General features: G+C 46.9%; 1 protein-coding gene across 7 annotated transcripts in view; it reads left to right on the top strand.

Annotated features, from left to right (window-relative positions):
• Window positions 1–22,798, top strand: part of SYNE3 (spectrin repeat containing nuclear envelope family member 3) — an 84,985-nt gene that overhangs the window by 21,288 nt on the left and 40,899 nt on the right. For 4 of the 7 annotated variants that reach the window (XM_075926635.1, XM_075926636.1, XM_075926630.1 and 1 more), the window contains exons 2-4: window positions 8,077–8,234; window positions 21,301–21,473; window positions 22,046–22,355. In XM_075926635.1, coding sequence (XP_075782750.1) covers window positions 8,091–8,234; window positions 21,301–21,473; window positions 22,046–22,355 — 627 coding nt within the window. In that variant the 5' untranslated portion in view covers window positions 8,077–8,090. Of the gene's footprint in view, window positions 1–976; window positions 1,056–8,076; window positions 8,235–21,300; window positions 21,474–22,045; window positions 22,356–22,798 lie in introns of all 7 variants that reach the window. The other 3 variants (XM_075926633.1, XM_075926632.1, XM_075926634.1) reach the window with 1 other exon arrangement.

The following is a 22,798-nucleotide window of genomic DNA, read 5'->3' on the forward strand; positions in this document are numbered from 1 at the left end:
CGGTGAGGTGTATATTAGAATCCTCGGGACACATTCAAAGTAATCTGTGTCTGTGTAAGCCTTGTTGCCCCTTCCACTCTCCATCATTTCTCATTCCCATTGCTCATTAGGGATGTTAAAATGCAAGTAATTGTGCAAGCAGTTACATGCACCTGCAGCCCGCTGGAGGAGAGCTGGGTACCGCCCACGTTCAGCTGGCTACCATACCTGTGAACGTTAACCCATAAACCCTGGATTATAGATTAACCATTTATATGGTTATAGGTTCACATTTCTAATACTTAAACAAGCTTTGATTTGCTGCTTTGTTCCACCTGATCTGGCACTTAAACTGTAGGCTCCTCAATGCAGGGATTTTATTGTGCTTCTTCCCTAAAGCATCCAGGCTCATTGTTGGATGCTGTGTAATTTGTTCTGTTTGTACAGTGCTTAGCACAGTAGGATCCTGGAGTGCTAGTTCTTACTGTAATACAAATAATAAATAGTAATAAATTAATTGTAAAAGTTATTCTCATTGAGGCAGGGCAGAAACCATGATTACTATATTTACCTTTGGGTCTAATTAAAACTATCCAGTACACCTGGAGTATTGGGTGATCCCAATGAACTGTTAGAGTAATCTGCCAAGCAAGAATAAATTGCAGAATTTATTTGGCAAAATAATTTTGAATAAAAAAATATATGTGAGAAAATCATAGATTGGTCCCGTGCAAGGTGTGACCATCGAAAGGGGCGAAATTTATCAATACATTATTTGCTAAAAATTGTTCCTGAAGTTTGTCCCAGCTAAGACCTACTCACTATAGAACATTATTGATCAATATTGTCAGTACCATGCATTGTCAGCACCCCAATCTTTAGCAGACAGGTGAAATTTTAATTAATTATATAAATCCCAGCCACAGGGCTGTGATTCTCGTATTCTTGGCTTGCCATGCTTTTCCTCTGGCTGACTGATGGTGTCCCTCTTATTTAGGGAGCTGAGCAGAAATTGGAAATCTAGTCTGGACTGTTTCACCAGGAGGGGTACCAAGTTCACAATCTGAAGGTTGAAGGTAGGCTACTTTTACTGGCAACTGCAGAAGGAGAAGATTCGCTTAGTTCTGAGGATTCCCTACTAGCCTGTTAGAGAAAGGATGGTTCAGGGATGAGAGCACTAGTCTAGGACTTAGGAGATCTGTAGTCAACTCCCTGCCCTGCTATAGACTTCTTGCGTGACTTGGGCAAGCCACCTTGCCTTTCTGTGCCCCCTACTGTTGTGTCGTAAGTTATATGCATTCCAGCTTCTTTGAGTGTTGACTGTCTGTTTATTCAGGCAACAAGTATATAATTTTGCAATAGTTCCACAGACCCACACTTCCAGCAGTTTTCAGTAATGAACCCACCACCACCTGGAATAGCCAAATGATTCGTTATTTGACTATCTGCCTGCTCCCCCTAGCGGCTGTTTGTAGTACATATTATACCAAAACACGTAGATGGTATCATGAACTTTCGTGGACACAACCCACTTCTTCAGATGAATGAGTCCATCTGAAGAAGTGGGTTGTGCCCACGAAAGCTCACGATACCATCTACATGTTTTGTTTGTCTTTAAGGTGCTGCTAGATTATTTGTTGTTTTTTAAGTTTTTCCAGTTACAGTCTAACTTGGCTACCCTTCTGAAGATATTATAATAAATTCACCATCTGTTGAATGGAGATGATAGTACTGCCTTGCCTCTCAAGGATGTTGTGAAATTAATTACATTAGAGATATGAGGGACTTGGATCCTATGATGATGGGGACATGTAAATAAGAAAAATATTATCGAGTGTTTCACTGGTCATAAATCAAATTAAAAGTGCCCTTAATTACCCAGGCATTTTACTGATCTGGTTGAATTACAGCAGGATAATGTCTGCTAGAGTGACGTGGCAGAATAAAGAGGAGTGGGAGATTTTGCAATTAAAAAGAAAAGCATCTTTTTCCCCCTCAAAATTAAAAACTTTGAAATTTTGAAGATTTAAAATGTCAAAATTTTAGAAACTTCAATCTAGTTCTGCTGGTTGTCACCCCGCAAGTGAAAAGAGGAGTAACCCCAGAACTCAGCTCTGATTTACTTACAAGTCCAGCTTCCTTTCAGAGGAGAATTATTGGTCCTTACTTCTGCCAACGTCTTCTTATAACTGGCAATTATGAGAGTGTAAAAGTAGATTTATAAAGTGAGGGAATGTGTATAAGAATGGGTATACTGTTTCAGAGCAAAGGTCCATCTAGCCCAGTATCCTGTCTTCTAATAGTGGCCAGTGCTAGATGCCCCAGAGGGAATGAACAGAACAAGTCATCATCAAGTGATTTATTCCCAGCTTCCGGCAAAACAGAGACACCACCCCTGCCCATCCTGGCTAATAGCATCCTCTGGCAAAGAGTTGCGCAAACTGAATGTGTATTGTGTGAAGAAATACTTCTGTTTGTTTGTTTTTAAATTGATGCCTATTTATTTCATCTGGTGACTCCCTAGTTTTTGTGTTATGAGGATGAGTAAATAACACTTCCTTTATCTACTTTCTCCATGCTAGTAATGATTTTATAGACCTCTGTCATGTCACCCACCTTTGTCATTTCTTTTCCAAGTGAAACGTACCAGTTTTATTAATTAAATATATATTTTATTCCCAGTGGAGTTTAGGGACGTGTCTACTTTTAAAACATGACAGCAGCACAGCTGCAGTACTTGAGTATAGCTGCTCTCTATGATGACAGGAGGGATACTCCCATCAGTTAGATAAACCTCTATCGTGAGAGGCAGTTACTACGTTAATTGAACAATTCTTCCATTGACCTAGCACTGTCTACACATGAAGGCTTTGGTTAGCTTAACTCTGTTGCTCAAGGTGTGGCTTTTTCAAACCCTTGGCCAATGTAGTTAAGATGACCGTATTTTCTAGCATTGACCTTTCTGTGTGCTGGAAAGAATTAGCTTCACTATGAATTGGTGAACAGATCCAACAAACTGTTATCATTTTGATATTCAGTGGCACTCAGTAGGTGGCAGTTGGGCTTGTAAAGTAGCTGTGGGTTTCCCTTGTGAGTGGATATTGTTGTGGAGAGGAAAGGAAATGGCTGTTTTGCAAGTCAATGATCTACACCCTGCCACCTGTATGACAATCACTTGGCTATAGTTATTAACTTCAAACAGGAAATAGAAGTGATTCTTCCAAGAACATCTGGAATGTTTATTCTTAAGTACCTTACTTTGGACAAACAATTCTTGATGGTCATAAACATTCATCACAAATTATACAGGAAAAAAACTGTCTTGAGATATGTTCAAGTGTTAATGTCTTGAAACCCAACAAATGGTTAAACAATTGCTTGCAATACAACTAATGATGACTATAATCTCAAGAGGTTTCCATCTACTCAAACTGAACCAAGTTTAGTTTTGCTGTGAGTGTGAGTCCCAGGCTGTGTCTAGACTGCAGGCTTCTTTCGAAAGAGCCTCTTTCGAAAGCATCTTTCGAAAGAGGCTCTTTCGAAAGAGCGCGTCTAGACTGCAGGCGGATCTTTCGATAGAGGAAATCCGCTTTTTCGAAAGAGAGCACCCAGCGAGTCTGGATGCTCTCTTTCGAAGACGGCCTCTTTACATTGAAGAACGCCTTCCTTCGAAAGAGGAACTTTCGAAGGAAGGCGTTCTTCCTCGTGAAACGAGGTTTACCGCCATCGAAAGAAAAGCCGCGTTCTTTCGAAATAATTTCGAAAGAACGCGGCTTGAGTCTGGATGCAGGGGAAGTTCTTTCGAAAAAAGGGTACTTTTTTCGAAAGAACCCCTGAGTGTGGACACGGCCCCACTGAAGTAATCTAGTCTAGAACTGTATGTGCTAATAGTACCATGATTTGGAGCTGTAAATTTACTAGCATGCCAAAAACTCTCAGATTTGGAATTATGGGGATTGAAGCTTTGCTTCCACAGTAGTATATGCTAATTCCATCTCCACTTCGAAATACTTGTGCTCCTATACAACTAACACACTCTGTGTCTCTCTCTCTTTCTTTCTCTTTTTCTTCTAACAATATCCAGGGCATCTGAGCAGCAATTAAATTGCCCCCAGAACCCAAGTACAAAACAATTCCCAGAACCACAGTCACTTCCACACTCGTGCATTTGTATAAAATTTGACACACTGCTCTGTTTTAAAAACATTTTGCATGTGCAAATCCAGAACCCTGATCTTTTCCAAATGGAAAGAGTTATAAAAAGCTTGAAGTATTTCAATAATTGGAAAATACTGTCCTTAATGGCAAGTGATTTAAATTTCCTGGAACACTTTTCTTTCCTCCAATTTTTTATTTGTTAAAGAGCTTGGTTCTGGAAGTGAGTCAAGCAGTACATGAACACAGGAATTCAAGACATACTGAACCATTTAAAAGTGAGTGCACTCTAAATGTTTGCTTTAAAAGTATGTTTAAGAAAAGGATTGATTGCGAAAAATGTGTTGTTAGAAAAAGCAGAATGGCTTTGCAAGGAGAAAGAATGTGCATTGGGAAACATAATGATAATATTGCCAAAAATACACTGCATTTGAAGAGTAACTTTGAAGGATCTCAGTAGTGCTTTAAAAATACTAATTAATTAAACCTCACAATAACCGATAAGGGCTGTTAAAACTTTTTGAAAGATAGTTAAACTGGATGCCATAAACTGGTTTTGGGGGCGGGGGAAGTGATGAGCTCAGAGCTGTGGGGAGGGGCAAAGTAGGAATGGGAAAAGTGGATCATCTAAATGAATCTAGTTTTGACACCGCTCTAAGATTGTGCACTTACCATAATGCTCAAACTCAGCTGTCAATGCTTTTATAACCCCTGGATACATTTGAGGAGCTGGCCTGTGTTAGCCAGATAGACTGTCTGCCTCTCAGTGCCTTGGAATATTCTCCTCTCCTTTGCCTTTACTATCCTTCCAGGCGTGACTGCTTTGTTCAGCACTTGTTAGTAACACCTTGATTCCTTATGATTAATTATTACTCACATATGCTGTTGCAGGTTTCTCAATAGTCAATGTATTTTATAAATTAATACACAAATAAATTAGAATCTTTATATAAAAATTGTTCCAAAAGTCACGTCTCTAGGTCTCAGATGGGGGGCTATTCCAGCCTCACCAAACCAAAGTGTCTATAGAACTGTGCCTCTGGCTCTTCCCTCAACTAAGCTATACAGAGCAACATGAGAGTGTCTCCGTCATCACTGGAGCCCAAATGTCCTCCTTCATGTGTGTCCAGGTGCTTTGGATAGCTTGCAGAACATTGGTGAGCTAGGACCATTTGTTGCTCAGCGTTGCTTCCTAATATTTCTTAAACCGTTTCTATGAAAATTAGGTTTGATTCTCCAAGCCAGGTTTCTCATTTGGCCTGCACCTTGAGAATGAGTTCACTCTGATTCTATCATAGGAGGGTTTGTGCAACCTAGGACTACCCATTTCCTTTCCTAGAGGCTTGCTAGGCAAGCCAAATCCTTCCCACGCACAACCCTTCCGCCGCCTCCACTGAGCAGCGGTACACCCCGTCCTTATGTGAACCTTGTCTGCTAGTTAGGTAAGCATATCAAACAAGGCCCAGTAGGCATGAGAGTGTAGCAGCCCAACTCGCCCACGTCCTCTGTTTCATTGTGGACCTAGCTGCCACAACTACCAAGTATGTATGGGGTTCGGGCTGGCTTGGAAATTGAATAAGTCAGTATCTCCTCTGGCAGCCTTTGCCATTGTGGGCTCTTACGAAGCCCTGGCCTGTGCCCTCCACCAAGAGAACCCTCTGTGGAGGCTAGTAGCAGTAGTGCTCTCTTGCCTAGGATGAAGCCTCCCTTCATCATAAGCTCCTTCCATGGACACAGAGGAAAGCGCATTTGGCCCCTGAATCAGGTGATCCTGCAGCTGTGAAGTGTGTGAGAATGTCCATGCCCTCCCACCACACCTTGAGGACCACAACAGGATAGTGAAAAGCTGGGAGGTAGAGAGAAGTAGTGGGTGGGGACATACACAGGTCACTTGCCCTCCTCCCCCAGTGGTAATGCTCAGGATGACTTCCAATGTTAAGATGTTATCAGTAACCCTGGGCTGGATTCCCCAAGGGCCATACTTTGCTTCCCCTTGCTCATGTTGCATAGTAGAGGTTGAACCTTCCTGGTCCTCCTGAACCCTCGGGACCTGATCAGTCCTGGATAAGGGATTTTGCCAGACCAGGGGAGGTCATATCGGGCCCTCCTGCTATCGGTCCCCTAGCCCTGGACTGACTGCCAGCCTCCTGGCTGGCTCCCCTGTGCCACCTGCCTCGCTGCCCTGCTGGTCCTCCCACCCCCTTCCCTGCTATGCTGGTCAGCCCAGCTCCCTGCACACTGGGCTCTTGGCCCCTCCGGGGCAGCTCCACTTTGGCATGCAGGGCTCCTGACCCCTCCGGGGGAGCCCAGGTGGGTTGTGCCTGGTAGCCCAGCTGTGGGGAACCAGGCAGCCCAGCTTCAGAGAACCCAGCCACCCGCCCTCCACCACGACTCTGGTCCTCAAACATCCATGGACCTGCCGGATCATGGATGTTCCCAGACCAGGGAGTCCCGGCTTACAGAGGTTCATCCTGTACCAGAGTGCATGGGCTGCCCTTTGGAAATCAACAGGAACGCTTCCGGAGAAAAGTACTACTTGGTCAGAGTAACAGTGGCAAAAATGAGGTTTCAGTAACTGTCTCTGGCCCCTTAAAGAAAGACATTCACAAAAAGGTGTGGCATTTTCATTAAGGAAAAATTGACTTGCAGACATTGGCAGTGGGTGTATAGCTTGATCCAAAGCCCAGTGAACTCCAATACAGGTTGCACCTCTAAAATCCGGGATTCTCTGATCCGGCAACATCCGTGGTCTGGCATCACCTTGGAAGTTCCAGGACCAGAGAATCCCGGCATGCTGCAGAGGGGTGGGGGCCCAGGAGCCGGTTGGTGGCTCAGCTGGGCTGCAATGGGGGGGGCAGAGAGCTAGTGTGCGGCTCAGCTGGCCTGTTGGAGGGGGCATGCAGCTCAGCAGGGCTGCGGGAGAGCACCAGGAGCCAGCACTCGGTTGGGAAGGGGCTGGGAGCTGGCATGTGGCTTAGGTGGGCTGCAGGGAGAGACAGGAAGCAGGGAGAGGGGTGTCATGGGGGGGGTCCCTGAAATGGCCCTCCCCCCCTTGGTCTGGAAAAATCCCTCATTTGTGACCAGTCAGGTCCTGAGGGTGCCAGACCAGGGAGGTCCAACCTGTAGTCTCTTTATATTGTTCACTTGGATCAGGTTTGCAGAGCTTTTTTATCTGTAAGTCCTTGGTTCCAATCCACCCAAGTGCATAGTCACTGAAAGATGGTTTTATCTGATGACTGACCAGTAATTTGTGTCAGCTGCTTCATACAGGTATGGTGTCCGTATCCTAAAACCATCACCATTGCTTGCGCTGACTGCTGGCCTCCTTAAAAGTTTCAGAGTGGATTAACTGAAAGCTGTTGAGCATCTTACCTTGTTCTGGCAAACTTCTTTGAGACAATTTCATATTTAACGTTAAGCACACTCTAGTTCTTAGTGAGGTCAGGGTAGGTGCTCGGTACCTTGTAAAGCTGACCTCTAATGGAGCTTAGAGAGAGGCATGTTGATGGATGAGTTATAGTCTCTCTGCCTGTGCTATGCTTTTTTTGTGAAAGTACAGAGGACATTAGTGTCCAGGGTGGCCAGTCTGGTACTTTACATAAGCACCAAATTAACCTAATTTGGCTTTCAAATAAATGTGGTAACTTATCCTTTTGAATTTCAGCCCAAATCACAAAGCTTAAAAGGCTGTCACCAACTTCATCTTATTCCCTTGTATACTTTCATTTTAGAAGCTCTTGGTTTTGAGCTTTTATTTCATACCTACTTCTGTTGAGCCTCACATAGAGAGTTAGGACTACTGTGAATTGGGGATTTTGATTCTGTTAATCAAAAGAGATCAATAAAGTCATATTCCTGTCTTCCTTGTTCTTTAAGACTGTGAGAGATTTTCCTGAGAAGATAATTGTTTGTTTTTAATTCCTTGTCTCTTTGTCCTTTCAGTTTCCTCTAATGCAATGACTCAGCAGCCCCAGGATGAATTTGATGCGAGCCTGGAGAATGCAGAAGCCTGGATGAAAGCCATCCAGGAAAGATTGCGGATTAATGACAACACCAAGGGACCTCGGTCTGACTTGGAAGCCAGGCTGAGAGAGACTGAGGTAGGGAAAGACTGATATTCTTTTTGAGAGACACATTCACCAGTAGCATTGGCACTGCAGAGACTGCGAGGAGTCATGGATAGGCTGCCATTAGGAGATAATCATGGGTGGAATAGGGCCTGAAAATAGGCTCACGATTTGTAAGGTTGGTTCCATTTCAGTAGGATCTTTTCAGCATTCTCTCCAGCGTCATCTTTTGCAAACCACTTATTGCTCCCATAAGAAAAGGGAATAGAATATGTATGTGGAAGGGAGGGAGTGCAGCCTGCTGGGAGATTAGGTGCATCCATTCATGTATTTGGAAGACTAGCAGCCATCCTTATTTACCAACAGAGATCATAGCTGCTGCCCTCGGCACTCACTCACTTGGGCATGCTAAAGTGGAAATTTAGTTGCTTCTTGCAGTTACAAGACTGGGGGTTGCAACCACCTAACGCAGTACAGGAAATGTTGCTACCAGATGGGGCCACTATTCCATCTTATCTTATGTACTCTTTCTGACAGTGTTACCCCAGAATTTGATAATGCCACAATCAACAGCTTTGTATGTTTGGCCACTGCCAGCTGAAAACCAAACATCACATAGCTAGGAAAAATCTTAGGCCTTTATGAGGCAAGGTCAGACAGTTTCATACTTGCAGTTTTTAATCAGAATGGGTGGATGGGGCAGAAAGTTAACAAGTATGGAAGAGAGTGAGTGAAAAGCAATCTGTGTTTTAAGTGCCTCAGAACATTGTTATGTTTTGATATGAGATAATAAGTAGTTTTGCGGAAATTAGGAGAATTGTGATCCACAAGGTGTTACTGTAGGTTATGTGGTTTGTTTGAAATTAGTTATAAAAGAGTAGGTGAAAGAATGTGCTTTGGAGCAGTGTGAGGAAGCTTTCTTTGGACAACAGTTTGACAGCAAAGCTCCCCAACAGCTAGCTAGAAGGCAGTGCCCATTGGGAGGCTGGTCACTGATTCCTCAAAACCATTTCTTAACTGTAAGTAAATACACTTGTTTTGAAATGCTCTAGCCTTACTGCAACAGTGTGTGTGTATGTTTGCACTTGCACATTTCAGATCTAATTTTTTAAAAACAGTTTCAAGTTAAAGCAGTCCTGGTTCATATCAATTTATTTATCAGATGGATGAGCTGTGCTCCCCCATTGATTTATTTCTGATACTGCCTGGTAAGAGACAGTTAGGTTACCACTATTTTGGGTTTTGAGAAACACTGGGCAAAATCTGGCCCTATTGAGAAGGGTACTAGAATCCCAGGGATGGACAGTGAGGGTATGTCTACACATCAAAGTTAATTCGAAATAACAGTTATTTCGAATTAACTTTACTAGCTTCTACACAGCCAAACTGCATTTCCAAAATACATTTGAAATAGTGGAGCACTTATTTTGAATTTGGTAAACCTCATTCTACGAGGAATAATGCCAAATTTGAAATAGCGAATTCAAAATAAGTGCTGTGTAGATACATATTTTGAAATAGGGGGCCTCCAGCCTTCCCAGGGTGCCCTGGTGGCCACTCCAGCCTCAAACAAGAACACTTCTCTGCCACCCCTCCTTCCCCGGAGCCCTTAAAGGGGTTGACTCTGGCCACAGTGCCTGTGCCAGCTCCAAGCCTGCCGACCCAGAGCCAGCAGTCACTGCCCCTGACCCAGTGGCCCCAAAACATGAGCCAGCAAGCCACTGGCAACCAGCGCTCCGCAGGAGCAGTCTGCCGGCTCCCAGGAGCCTGCCAGAGCCTGAAGAAGGTGGGCTCCTTCCTGGTCCAGGGTGGACCTTACTTAGGGTTGAGGGGGATGCCCCCAACATCTATGATCTCCGCACTAGACAGAGGAACACACCATCTATGTCAGGATAGCTGCCAGCCTAGTCACCAAAGGCCACATGCAAATGCAGGAACAGGTTCGCATGAAAATCAAGTTGGTCCGGCAAGACCCCCAACCCTGAGCCCTGAGCTTCCCCTCCCCCTTCTTCCCCTTGCTTCCCCCTTCCACCTCTCTCCTCCCAGGTTTCCCCATCCCCTCTCCCACCATCTTCCTCCCCTCTCCCACCTCCTTTCTCCAGTCTCACCAGTTTCACTCCCCCCCCCCCGCCCAGTTTTGTTAAATAAAGAGAGTTTGTGTTCATGAAAATACGTGTATTTTATTTGACATCAGGAAGGGGGGTTAGGGAGGGTAAATGTAACAATGTGGGGGAGGAACGAAGCACAAGCCCTCAGTGGGGCAGACTAGGGAGGCTCTTAGTACTCCTCAGGGTGGAAGCTCTCATGCAGGGCCTCCTGGATACTGATAGCCCCCCAATGGACCTCCTGGATGGCAGCCTGCAGAAAGTGCAGCCAGGCTCACAGTAACACGTCCATGAGAAGCACCAGAGTGCCCAGGGGCAGCTCCGGCTCCATGTTGCAGAGTGCTGTGGTGTCCCAAGTGAGGGCAACCAGAGCACACAGAGACACAAATGAATTGCTGTCCCTCATGGAGGTAGGCAAGCAAGCAGGGAAAGCTGAGAACCAGCTGCCCATATTGGGGGTCCCTTTAAGCAAAAGCCTCATATAGCCTCAGGCAGCAGCTACACAAATAAACCTCTGACCTGATGCTCTGCTGAACCTGGTTCTGGCCGGCCTTCAATGCAATTCAGTGTCCACTCGGCGTGGACGCGCTATTTCAAAATAGCAAAATGCTATTTTGAAAGGCATTTTGTATGTAGATATGTTGTTATTTCGAAATAAGCTATTTTGAATTAACTATTTCAAAATAAGATATTTCAAAATAACAATGTAGTGTAGACATACCCTGAGGGAATAATCTATCTGTTGGGCAATATTCTTCCCAAACCCTGCCTATTAGTGGGTTTAAAGCTCTCCTTTTATTGGGACTGTGACTGCACATTACCTATGTGCATAAATAATACTTTCTGTAATCCAGTTAATCACTTGTCCTCAGATCTTGTGGATAATGAATTATGCCTTTTGTGTTTAAAAACTAGTGTCCCCTTTTATCCCTTAAATTCATTGCCTTTCAGTTTCATTCAGTGTTCCTACACTGAAAAAACTGGCTGTTCCTATGTACCCCTTCTGTACCATTCATCATTATAGGGGCAGTAGTTTGAAAGTAGTTTCACTGCATCCTTCCCAGAGCACTCCTAGATCTGATGCTGGGCCTTTGTACTGAGACACTTGAGTGTTCCACCATGCCTGTCCAGTTGTGAAAGGCTCGCCCTTCTGGCTAAGCTCTGGGCTGGCTGCTCCTTTCAGGGTTACAAGGAACACAAGAAGGATGAGCACAAATGGATTGTCCCACAAGTGTAAGGTTTGCTCTTCAACTGTTAAGCTGTGGTCCCAGCAAGGCTCATAGGCTAATATGGAAGAACAATCCCTCTAAAAGTAGATCAGCAGAGGGTCTTCCCTTCTGTCAGGGCACAGCTGTTGGTCTGCACTGATCTGAGGCATTCACACAAAGTCTGCTCTGTCACCAGCTGTGCTGCATTTTACCCTTCTAAAATCCTCCCTTCAAGTCTGACGCCTTTCACAAGTGTGACAAGGAGCCCACAAAAAATGATTAAAGGTCCAGAACACAGGAGCTATAAGGGAAGACTGAAGGAATTTGGCTTGTTTAGTTTAGAAAAGAGAAGGGACATTATAGCAGTTTTCAAGTGTCTAAAAGGGTGTTATAAGGAGGAGGGAGAAAAATTGTTCTCCCTGGCCTCTGAGGATAGGACAAGAAGCAATGGGCTTAAATTGCAGCAAGGGCGGTTTAGGTTGGACATCAGGAAAAACTTCCTGCTTCTCAGGGTGGTTAAACACTGGAATAAATTGTCTAAGGAGGTTGTGGAATCTCCATCACTGGAGATATTTAAGAGCAGGCTAGACAGACACCTGTCAGGGATGATCTAGACCTGCGGTTCCCAACCTTTTCCCGATGGAGACCCATTTTGACAATTCAGGAAGACTTGGCAATCCAAGGCAATTCAAAAATGGCGGTGGGGGGCAGAGCCACCTGGGGAGACACTTGGCGACCCTTTTGAAATGTAATGGCGACCCATATTTGGGTCCCGACCCATAGGTTGGGAAATCCTGATCTAGACAGTTCTTGGTCCTGTCGTGAGGGCCGGGGACTGGACTCAATGATCTCTCGAGGTCCCTTCCAGTTCTAGTGATAGAAATGTAGCCGTGTTAGTCTGGTCTAGCTGAAACAAAAAACAGGACTATGTAGCACTTTAAAGACTAACAAGATGGTATAATAGGTAATGAGCTTTCGTGGGCCAGACCCACTTCCTCAGATCAAATAGCGGAAGAAAATTGTCACAACCATATATACCAAAGGATACAATTAAAAAAATGAACACATATGAAAAGGACAAATGTGTTCATTTTTTTAATTGTATCCTTTGGTATATATGGTTGTGACAATTTTCTTCCGCTATTTGATCTGAGGAAGTGGGTCTGGCCCACGAAAGCTCATTACCTATTAAACCATCTTGTTAGTCTTTAAAGTGCTACATAGTCCTGTTTTTTCTTCCAGTTCTAGTGTTGTATGATTCTGTTCTATGATTAACGCAGTGTTTCCCAGTGTGGGGTTTGTATGCCACTTCACACTATATTAGACTACACTGGGAAGGTTTGGCCACAAAAGTGCTGCCAACATGCAAAAGTTGGCAAAAATGAAAACCTGTCAAATTGATTTTTCTGCCTCCTATTGTGGACGTTTCCTGGCCACACTGCTAGCTTCCTGTCCACAGAGCAAAACAATACGGGTAAGCATCCCACAGTGCACTGCTTCCCAACCGCTGGGCTGCAGCCTGACCTCTGGCTGTCGGGCTGTGGCGGCTTTGGGATTCAGGGCTGGGGTATGCCGCTCTCACTATGGCTGTTGGGAAAGGCGTATGCTGCCACACCTCTCAGCGAACCAGTTCTGGTCAGGCGCAGGGTCTCCTCCTGGCCGTGGAAGAGTATGCCACATGGAGCAGCTCTGTGCAGCCCTCACATGGTGCAGTGAACTGCCCCTGCTCAGTACTTGTTGGCTGAGAGGCAGGGCAGGACACACCTCTCCCAACAGCTGTGGCAGGAGGGGAGACTCTGGGCAGTGTACCCCAGCCGCAGCCCCCATAGCCGCTGCCACGTGGGCAGCAGCACAGGGCTAGGTGAGGGGGGTGGGGCTAGAGCTGGGGGGTTCTGGAGGCTGAACTAGTAGTGGGGGGACTATGGGGACAGGGCTGGCACTGGGAGGCTTTGGGGATGAGGCTAATATTGGGGGCTGGCACTGGGGGAGGTTCTGGTGGGGTTGGTTGCAGTGGGGCTCTGGAAACAGGAGACAGAAACCTCAAATACCGGACTTTCCGGTTCAAACCTGGACACCTGGAAGCCCTAATAGCAGAATGTCCTGAAAATCCCTTCAGGGGAAGCAGCAAGCTAGAAATGGCTCAGGGCACCGCTGTTTATTTCCCTTCCCGCAGCTGCCAGAGTTCACAGAGACTCATCCCCTAGCATGGCGCAGCAGCAACACTCTTCCTCCTCCCTCTCCCCACAGAGTACGTAGGCGGCTCCCTGCCTTGGCGCTTTGATGGCAGGCAGCTGGGACAGCTTCCAGAGTTCCCCGCATTCCAGTGCGCCACCCATACCGTACCCTGCCCCACCAACATGCGCCACGTGGCCCCCCCCTCTCTATATGAGACTGACTCTGTCACATGGGGCCCCTATCTTACAGCAGCCACCACCACTGCTGCCGTGAGAGGAGGGGGACACCAAGCAAATCTGAGGCAAAAGGCACTGAAGAGCTGCTCCTGGACTTTGGTACTTCCGAGCTGCCACCTGCGCCCCGGTGGGGGCTACACAGACCCTAGCTGAGGTGCTGCCAGCCCCATGAGGCACGTTCAGGCTGCGCAGATGCGCTCAGTGCACTGTCACTCTCTCTTTCCCCGCCCCTCCCCACTCCGATGGGGGAACGGCAGCACACAAAGCCGGTCTGGCAGGGTCGGGGAACGGCAGCACACAAAGCCGGTCTAGCAGGGTCGGGGCTTCCGCCCCCCCTCCCCTCCGCCGGGCCTCCGAGCAGGAAACTGGACTTGGTGTGTGGGTGCCCCACTGTGGGGGAGGGAGCTGAGCTCCCTCCCCATCCCCACCCCGCTGGGGGAATGGCAGTGCTCTTTTCCAGGCTGCAAAGGGGCATATAGCTAGGTACTCCTCCCTATGCCCAGACCCATGCACCCCAATTCCTTTCATTCCCCTCGCCAGGAGCACCCCCAGATTGCACCAACATCCTCTCTTGCTCCTGCACCCTCCCTCCAGGCCAGACACCCTCCCTTCTGGTCAGACAACTACCCCTAACCTGCTCCTGCTCCCTCCATCTGGCCAGACACCCTGCATCCAGCCTGCTTCTGCACCCTACCTCCCACCGAGACCTCACAACCTCTCCCCCTTCCCCACCTCCCTCCCAGATCCTGTACCCCATTCCTGTCCCACACACTGAACCCCTCATTTTTGTCCCTGCCTCAGGGCCTAAGGGGTCCATAAAATCCACTAACTCCAGAACCCCAGAAAAGTAAATGCGGCCTATGGGAAGCCATGAACATCAGTTCTCCCTGTCCCTTCCCCTTGCTCTATGGGTCTGGAGTGCCAGAGGAATGAGGTGTCTCAGTTGGGGCCATATCTGTGGGGGTTGGGTTTTTCAGAGGAGTTATTTTGCTTCTCACTTGTGTAGTCCCCAACTGATTTTTGTCAGTCTGTGGCCCCCAACCCAAAAAAGTTTCCCTATCCCTACCATAAAGAAAACATTGAAACCTTTTGTGTTGGACATAAATTAATATTTTAATTTATTTAAAATGAAGTTTGATATACTAACATGAGAAAGTTAAAACGCTTAATCTGTTTAATAATTTAAATGGTTCTCCCCAGCTGCGCCACTAGCAAAATGGCTTAGGCATAATTATGTAATTAACGGTGAGTTTCTGTTAGCAATTAGCGATCCGTGGAAAGGCTTACATTGAGCCAGGTGGTATACGGGCCAAAAAGATTGAGAACCACTGAACTAGAGGCACCCGCTGCCTCGCCCCTTGAGAGACTGCCCCAGGCTCCCTGCTGTTCCACAAAAGCACACAGAGAGATCTGGTCTGTTACCAGGGCGATGAAATCACTGTGTCACTCCAGTGTGGACGATGGACAGACTCTTTGTGAGTCTTCCTCATCCAAGCTGTTGATTATTTAAACAACATGTTAAGATAACACATGAGGCAGGATGTATCGTCTCTCTGCAGAGAGGGTTTTCATGGCTTGTCCCTTATATTTTTAAATGTTAACTGGGTCTTCTTCAGTAATATCAATGCCTTGCTTTGGGCCCAGTCCAAGCTTAAAGTTTAAATTGGATCAGATGCTTTGTAAGCAGGTTGGGAAGTAGTCTCATTTGACAATTATTATTAGGTATTATTTACATAATATAGGCATTGCCATCATGGTATTGGCATATACATTTCTCAGTAGCTTTACATATAAAATACCCCAGCCCCATTGATCTCCATGGGAAATGTATCTTTCAAGCAGTGGTGGTGAGGGTTAGTGACATGGTCTTCGCCCTGTAATTGTCATGGTTAGTTCAGTAATGTCATTCTGGCTTGTGGAAATGGAGGACACTTGGTAGTTTTGCAGTAACTTCAAAAAATGCAGTTGCAGTACATCTCATTAGGGTTGTAAATTCCCATTCATCAGTTAACCGGTTAATGTTAGGTCACACTGGGGCTGCTGTCGGCTCCCAGCCCCCTCCAGAGCAGCCCCTGTCCACAGCAAACTGGACCCTCCACAGAGAGAGGCTGCTCCCGACAGTGGTGCAGTCCCGGCCTGTGGGACCCCACAGACAAGGGCTGATCTGGACAATAGCAGCCCCTGTCTGCAATGGGTCCTCTGCTGGGCTGGAGCAGGCCCCTGCCCACAGCGGATGGGGAGCTGCTCCAGCCCCCTCTGATTACCACTTAATTGCAACTGATAAGCATCGTCCATTAAGAGGACTAAGGAAGCTGTCCCGTGAAATTGAGGGATAGTTCTGGATGATTCCCAGGCCCTGAGTCAAATGTGGCTGCATCTACACTGCAAAGTAATAGGTCCTGGATCCTGGATTTCATCTTGAATCAAGGTGGGACCCCTAGTGATACAGTGTCATGGGCCACTTGGTCTGGACCTGACCCTGGATTAATGCAATTGTAGTATATTTGCATGGGGGATGCCTACAGGGCCCAAACCTATCCCTATTGGTAGAGCAAGGTGGGAGGAGTTCTTGGGGGGGGGAGGTGTCACATGACACCCTTTACTTCTGGTCATGTGTCCATCTTGACCCCTGAAATACTGCCCCCAGGGGTGGTATCTCCCGTGGCAGGTGGGTAGGGCCTAAGGGGTTGGGGCATGGCTAAGAGGATCAGGGTTGTGGCTAATATGCCCCTATTTTTATATGGTCACTGTAACCGTAGTGAGGTGTTGTGGGAAGGCAGAGCTGATCCCTGCACTTCTTGGGTTTCCTTTATAGCTCTGTGAGCTCTCCATGCTGAGGAATGTCAAAGCAGCACAGCAGTCTCTCCAGCCCTCTCCCTGCAGCAGCAGTCTGGCTGCCGCTGTGTTTCTAGAAGGGCAGATCGGCAAGGCGTCCCAATGATTTGCTCTTTTTTGTTTGTTCGCCAAAGGGAGAAGCTCACTCAACTGTCCGATACTTCCCCAAGCTTTGAAAGGGGAGGGGTGCATGCCTGCAGGCAGCAGATATAAGCAGAGCCATCAGGGCAGGCATTGTGGGTACTGGTGGAAACAGAGTCCACACTAAGAATGCTAAAATGCGATTAATTGATTAGTCGATGGAATTTCCATTGAGTAGTTGACTAGTCGATAGGCACTTCCTCAATCCCTCTGGGGCTCTTGCGGAACGCCACATGCAGCCTGGGGCCAGTGGGAAGTCCCGCTGACTCAGAGCTGCATGCAGGTGTCTGCTGTGAAATACACAAGAGTCCCCAGCTGGGGACTCCCTAACTGACTTCGGGCTCCACTGCTGCCCCTTTAAAACACTCGGAGGCGGGGCTTTAAAGGGGCAGCTGTGCAGCGGCTACCCCTTTGAAATGCCACCTTGGGGTTTCAAAGTGGCAGTGGGGCACTTTGAAGTACCCCTTCCTTCCCCCCCCCCCCTTGCTGCCTCTATCTCATAGAGACAGTAGTGTGGGGCGGGGGGAGAGGGGTGTGGAAATCAACTAGTCAAAAGACTATCCAATAAGCAAATGCATATCGGATAGTTGACTAGTCTTTAACATCTCTAGTCCACACTGGCTCTTTGTCGACAGTAAATGGAGGGGGAAAGACAAAAGTCTCTCCCAGGGGTGGAAGTTTTCGTCCTCAAAACTGGTGTTCATCTCCCTCTTCCCACAAAAGTTACATTGTAGTCAACAAAACACAGTTTTTGGCAACAAAATATGCCTGTGTGGACAAGGACTTTGTATCAGTACCTCTCTCAGGGTATGTCTACACTACAGAGTTAGTTCGAACTAACGGACGTTAGTTCGAACTAACTTTCATAGGCGCTACACTAGCGTTCCGCTAGTTCGAACTTAATTCGAACTAGCGGAGCGCTTAGTTCAAACTAGATAATCCTCATTTTACGAGAATTAAGCCTAGTTCGAACTAGCTAGTTCGAATTAAGGGGTGTGTAGCCCCTTAATTCGAACTAGTGGGAGGCTAGCCCTCCCCAGCTTTCCCTGGTGGCCACTCTGGCCAACACCAGGGAAACTCTATTGCCCCCCTCCCGGCCCCAGACCCCTTAAAGGCGCACGGGCTGGCTACGGTGCCCGTGCCAGGTGCAAACCTGCCAGCACCCAGCCAGCAGACGCTGCACCTGGCACGGCTCGAGCCAGCCACCCGATGCCCCCCAGCCCTCCCCCTCTTCCCGGGACCAGGCTGGCGGCTCCTGGGAGCTTGCCCGGGACCGCAAGAGGCGGGCACCCGCCTGGGCTAGTGCGGACATCGTGGACTTCGTCCATGATCTCTGCACTAGGCACAGGAAAGTGGCTGTCTTGGGCAGGAGAGCTGCCAGCCTGGCCACCCAGGAGCAGGTGTGCATGAAAATCAAGGGGGTCCACTGAGACCCCCGACCCTGAGCCCTGAGCTTACAATGGCCGTCCTGGGTCAGACCAAAGGTCCATCTAGCCCAGTAGCCTGTCTGCCGACAGCGGCCAACCCTAGGGACCTTGGAGGGGATGGACCGAAGACAGTGACCAAGCCATTTGTCTCGTGCCATCCCTCTCCAGCCTTCCACGAACCTTGTGCAGGGACACCACTCCTACCCCCTGGCTAATAGCACTCCATGGACCCAACCTCCATGACTTGATCTCACGTCCCTTTAAACTCTGTTCCAGTTCTAGCCTTCACAGCCTCCTGCAGCAAGGAGTTCCACAGGTTGACTCTTTGCTTTGTGAAGAACAACTTTCTGTTACTAGTTTGAAGCCTGGTACCCATTTCTTTCCTTTGGTGTCCTCTAGTCCTTCTGTATGGGAACTAATGAAGAACTTTTCTGTATGCACCCTCTCCACCCAACTCCTGCTTTTAGAGACCTCTATCCTGTCCCCCCTCCGTCTCCTCTTTTCTAAGCTGAAAAGTCCCAGTCTCTTTAGCCTCTCTTCATATGGGACCTATTCCCAACCCCTGATCATTGTAGTTGCCCTCCCCTCTCCCACCCTCTCTCTTCCCCTCTCCCACCTCCTTTTCCCAGTCTCCCTCAGTTTTGTTCAATAAAGACAGATTCCATTTTTGAACACAATTGTCCTTTATTTTGTACATCAAGAAAAGGGGCTAGGGAAGGGTAAGTGGAAGGAGGTGAGGGAGGAATGGGGTACGAGCCCCCGATGGGGAGGACTGGGCTGGCTCTGCGGGCTTCTGGGGGTGGAAGCTCTCCTGCAGCCCCCCAATTGCCCCCTCTCCCCAGATGGCAGCCTGCGGCAAGTGCAGCCGGGCTGATGGCCGAGTGCTGTGATGTGCCCAGTGTGGGCACTCCGGGCACTCCAAGCCAGGACTGCTTTGCAAGCGGGGCACCCCTGAGAACAGTCTGTCCGGGGTGGGGGTCGGGTCCCTTTAAGTGCAGCCCTCGGCTAGCCTGAGACAGCATCTCCACGCTCTAAGTCCTCCTCTGATGCTCTGCCAGCACTGCTTCCGGCCATCCTTAAGCCCGGTTCAGGGTCCACTTAATGTGGACATGCTAGTTCGAAGTAGCAAAACGCTAATTCGAGCTAGTTTTTAGTTCTAGATGCGTTAGTTCGAATTAGCTTAGTTCGAATTAACTAATTCGAACTAAGTTAGTTCGAATTAGCGCTGTAGTGTAGACGTACCCTCATATTTCCCTGTGATAGACCTCTGGTCTCAGGATGAAACCACCTTCTCTGTTTCTCTTCAGAGGAACTTCTTTCTGTGCATCTAGCCATATTTCCTTCTCCCAACTACTGTTTTTGAGATGGGATGACTGACACTGAAAATGGCACTCCTAGTTGGTGGTTTATGTAATGGCATTGCAGTATTTTCAGGACCATTGTCTCAAACTGAGTTCACTATGGCTTGGAGCTTGTACCAGGCCAAGCATAGAGACTCATCCATGAGCTGTTGGTATTGGGCAGTCTTGCATAGTAGTCACAAAGGCTGGAAGTTCCTCTTTCATTTTGGATTGTGGGTTTGTTACTGCTTTCACATGAACTCAGCCCTTCCCTTTTGCCTAAGGAGTGTGGATGCACGCACCAACATACTGCACGCAGATAATCCAGGAAAGTCAGTGCTGTAGGAGACAGTTTATCAAGGGGTTCTGGTTGACATTACAGATCACAAGAATGAAGAGTCTATGGTTTGTGATGATCTTTCTTGGGATGATCTAAAGCTTGATGCCTTTCTTGACGTTTGGAACAGGATCATAATGCATAGCAAATCCTTGTTACAGGAGCTTTTTCAATCTGGATGTTGGAAATCTATCATTGTCATTAAACATCTCGGTCATGGGTGGGCTCCTTTGCTTTCAAGCCACTTGAAGCAGGAACATCTGAAGCTTGGGCTAAGTTTTGGTTTTGAATCTTTCTGTTGTTTGGTAAAAGTGGTTTATATTGTCCCCGCTGCTATTTTTGTTTGCATGAATAAACAAACAAATGATGTATTTAAGGGTAATGGACAAATCATGCAAACTTACATTTTTAGAAGTGTCCTCAGATTTTGAGTGTCTTCTTTTGGTATCCCTTCCCCTACCTTGAGTGAGTCTGTTTTCCCAGAACTGTACAGAGAAGTTTAGTGGTTTGTGTAACAGTGGGCAGGTGATGCTGAAAGCTTGACAACACTAGGACAGGATGAATGTGGTATGTGGTGTGGAGCAGTTGTACTAGGGCGAAGTTTGTCTGGGGATAGAAGGTACATAGTGTTAGATGGCTTAACTTCCTTTTCCTTACTTATAGGTTTTGTGTTAGATAAGCATGTACCTGCTGGAACCTGAACTGATGCACATGTTTTTGTGTAGTAACAGACTTTGACAGCAGAGAGAGAATTCTCTACTATGTTTTCTGTGATTGGCAACAAACTGCTTTTTTTGTGCAGATCCCATGGCTTTGCTCAATCTCACCTGTGAATAGTATCTCCTTTGCACCTATTCCAAGAAACTGAATTAGATGTTATGTGGTTTTGTAGTGCAATAGATCTGTAGCTGTAGTGAAGACACTGGTGTTACAGGCAAGTCCTATAGAACTTAATAGGTACAAAACCAACAGGGTTGTATAAAAATTACCATAAAAACCTGCACAAATTAATAAAGAATCATTTACTTTCTCCTGGTGATGTTAGCTATTCTACAATAGAAATCTATTTCTGTATTATTTAATTCTATAAGAATATTGGGGAAGGAATAAAAGGTAGGAAAGGTCTTATTTCTATTAAATTTTGTAGGAGTTTTCCAGCAGGGATGTAATAATTTCCATACAAAAACTAAGTTTTAATTCAGTAACTACACTGGCAGGACCTCTCTCTCTCTCTCTCTCTCTCTCTCTCTCTTTTTCTCTCTCTCTAATGCTTTCAGTTTTGTGTTTTCTAATAGAAAATTTGTGCGTTGGAGCCAGAAGGTCGGCTGAAAATGGATTTGGTCCTGATGAAAGCAGATGCCCTTCTTCGCTGCATTACTGAGGAGAAGAAGCATGAGATATTGTCCAAACTGAAAGACATTAAAGCCATGTGGGAAGAAACAGCCATCTATATTACTCATTGCCACAGGTCAGACACATCGCTGTTTCCACAAAGAAGCATATTTGACAAATGGGATCAGATTGTGGCTTGTCTAATACTCTCAGACAGTGCTGCCTTATTCCATGCTCTGGCCCCCTAGTGGCAGGAGAGGGCAGTGCTGGCTGCCTTGGTCCCACCCTTTCTGCCAGAGACTCTGTCCCTTCTGGGAATGAGGAGCCCCTCCCCTCACACACAGACATTGCCATGGGCCCAGGGATCCTGTTAGCTCCCTTGTGTGGGGGAAAGAGAAGAGCCTTCACTGGATTCCCATGCGTATGCTGGAAAGGAGAAGAGAGTAGATGGAGCCTTTCTTTACATCTACCCACAAAGTGTCAGTCCAGTGACCTGAGAAATTATCTTTTCAGGCACAGGGTACTACCTCTGGCAGCAGGAGGGGAACCTGGGAAGTGGATTGTGATACTCTGAAGTCAATGAAGCTAGGCTGATTTACCCTTTCTGGTTCTTTAGTGCCAACATTTAAAAAAAATATCTTGAACTTCCCACCCTCTCCATAGGCCGTGGGAGAACCTTGCTTATTGTGTTTTTTACTTTCCCAACAGCCGGATCGAGTGGGTGTGGCTGCACTGGAGTGAATACTTGAAAGCCCAGGATGAGTTTTACGCATGGATTCATAACATGAGGGTTACCTTGGAGCCTGACATAGAGCTGCAGCTTGGTTTGAAGGAGAAGCAATGGCAGCTGAGCCACTCCCAGGTTCTGCTGAATGATGTCCTAAACCAGTCAGTTCTGCTGGAAAGGCTGCTGGAGGAAGCAGCCTCCTTGTTTAACAGGATAGGTGACCCAAGTGTCGATGAAGATGTCCAGAAGAAGATGAAGGTAGAATATGAAGAAATAAAGGTGGAAGCTCAGGTAAAATGCAACGATGAAAGAGAACAGGGTTTAGGATGCCCACTGGTTACTATCCAGTATTATTTACTGTTAGGCTACGTCTACACTGGCCCCTTTTCCGGAAGGGGCATGTAAATTTCACCAGTCGTAGTAGGGAAATGCGCGGGGGATTTAAATATCCCCCGCGGCATTTAAATAAAAATGTCCGCCGCTTTTTTCCGGCTTTTAAAAAAGCCGGAAAAGAGCGTCTACACTGGCCCCGATCCTCTGGAAAAAGTGCCCTTTTCCGGAGGGTCTTATTCCTACTTTAAAAGCCGGAAAAAAGCGGCGGACATTTTTATTTAAATGCCGTGGGGGATATTTAAATCCCCCGCGCATTTCCCTACGACGACTGGTGAAATTTACATGCCCCTTCCGGAAAAGGGGCCAGTGTAGACGAGCCCTTAGTGTTTCTTAGGTTTGAT

The sequence above is a fragment of the Pelodiscus sinensis genome, chromosome 4, assembly GCF_049634645.1.
Source record: "Pelodiscus sinensis isolate JC-2024 chromosome 4, ASM4963464v1, whole genome shotgun sequence".
NCBI classification, from domain to species: domain Eukaryota; kingdom Metazoa; phylum Chordata; order Testudines; family Trionychidae; genus Pelodiscus; species Pelodiscus sinensis.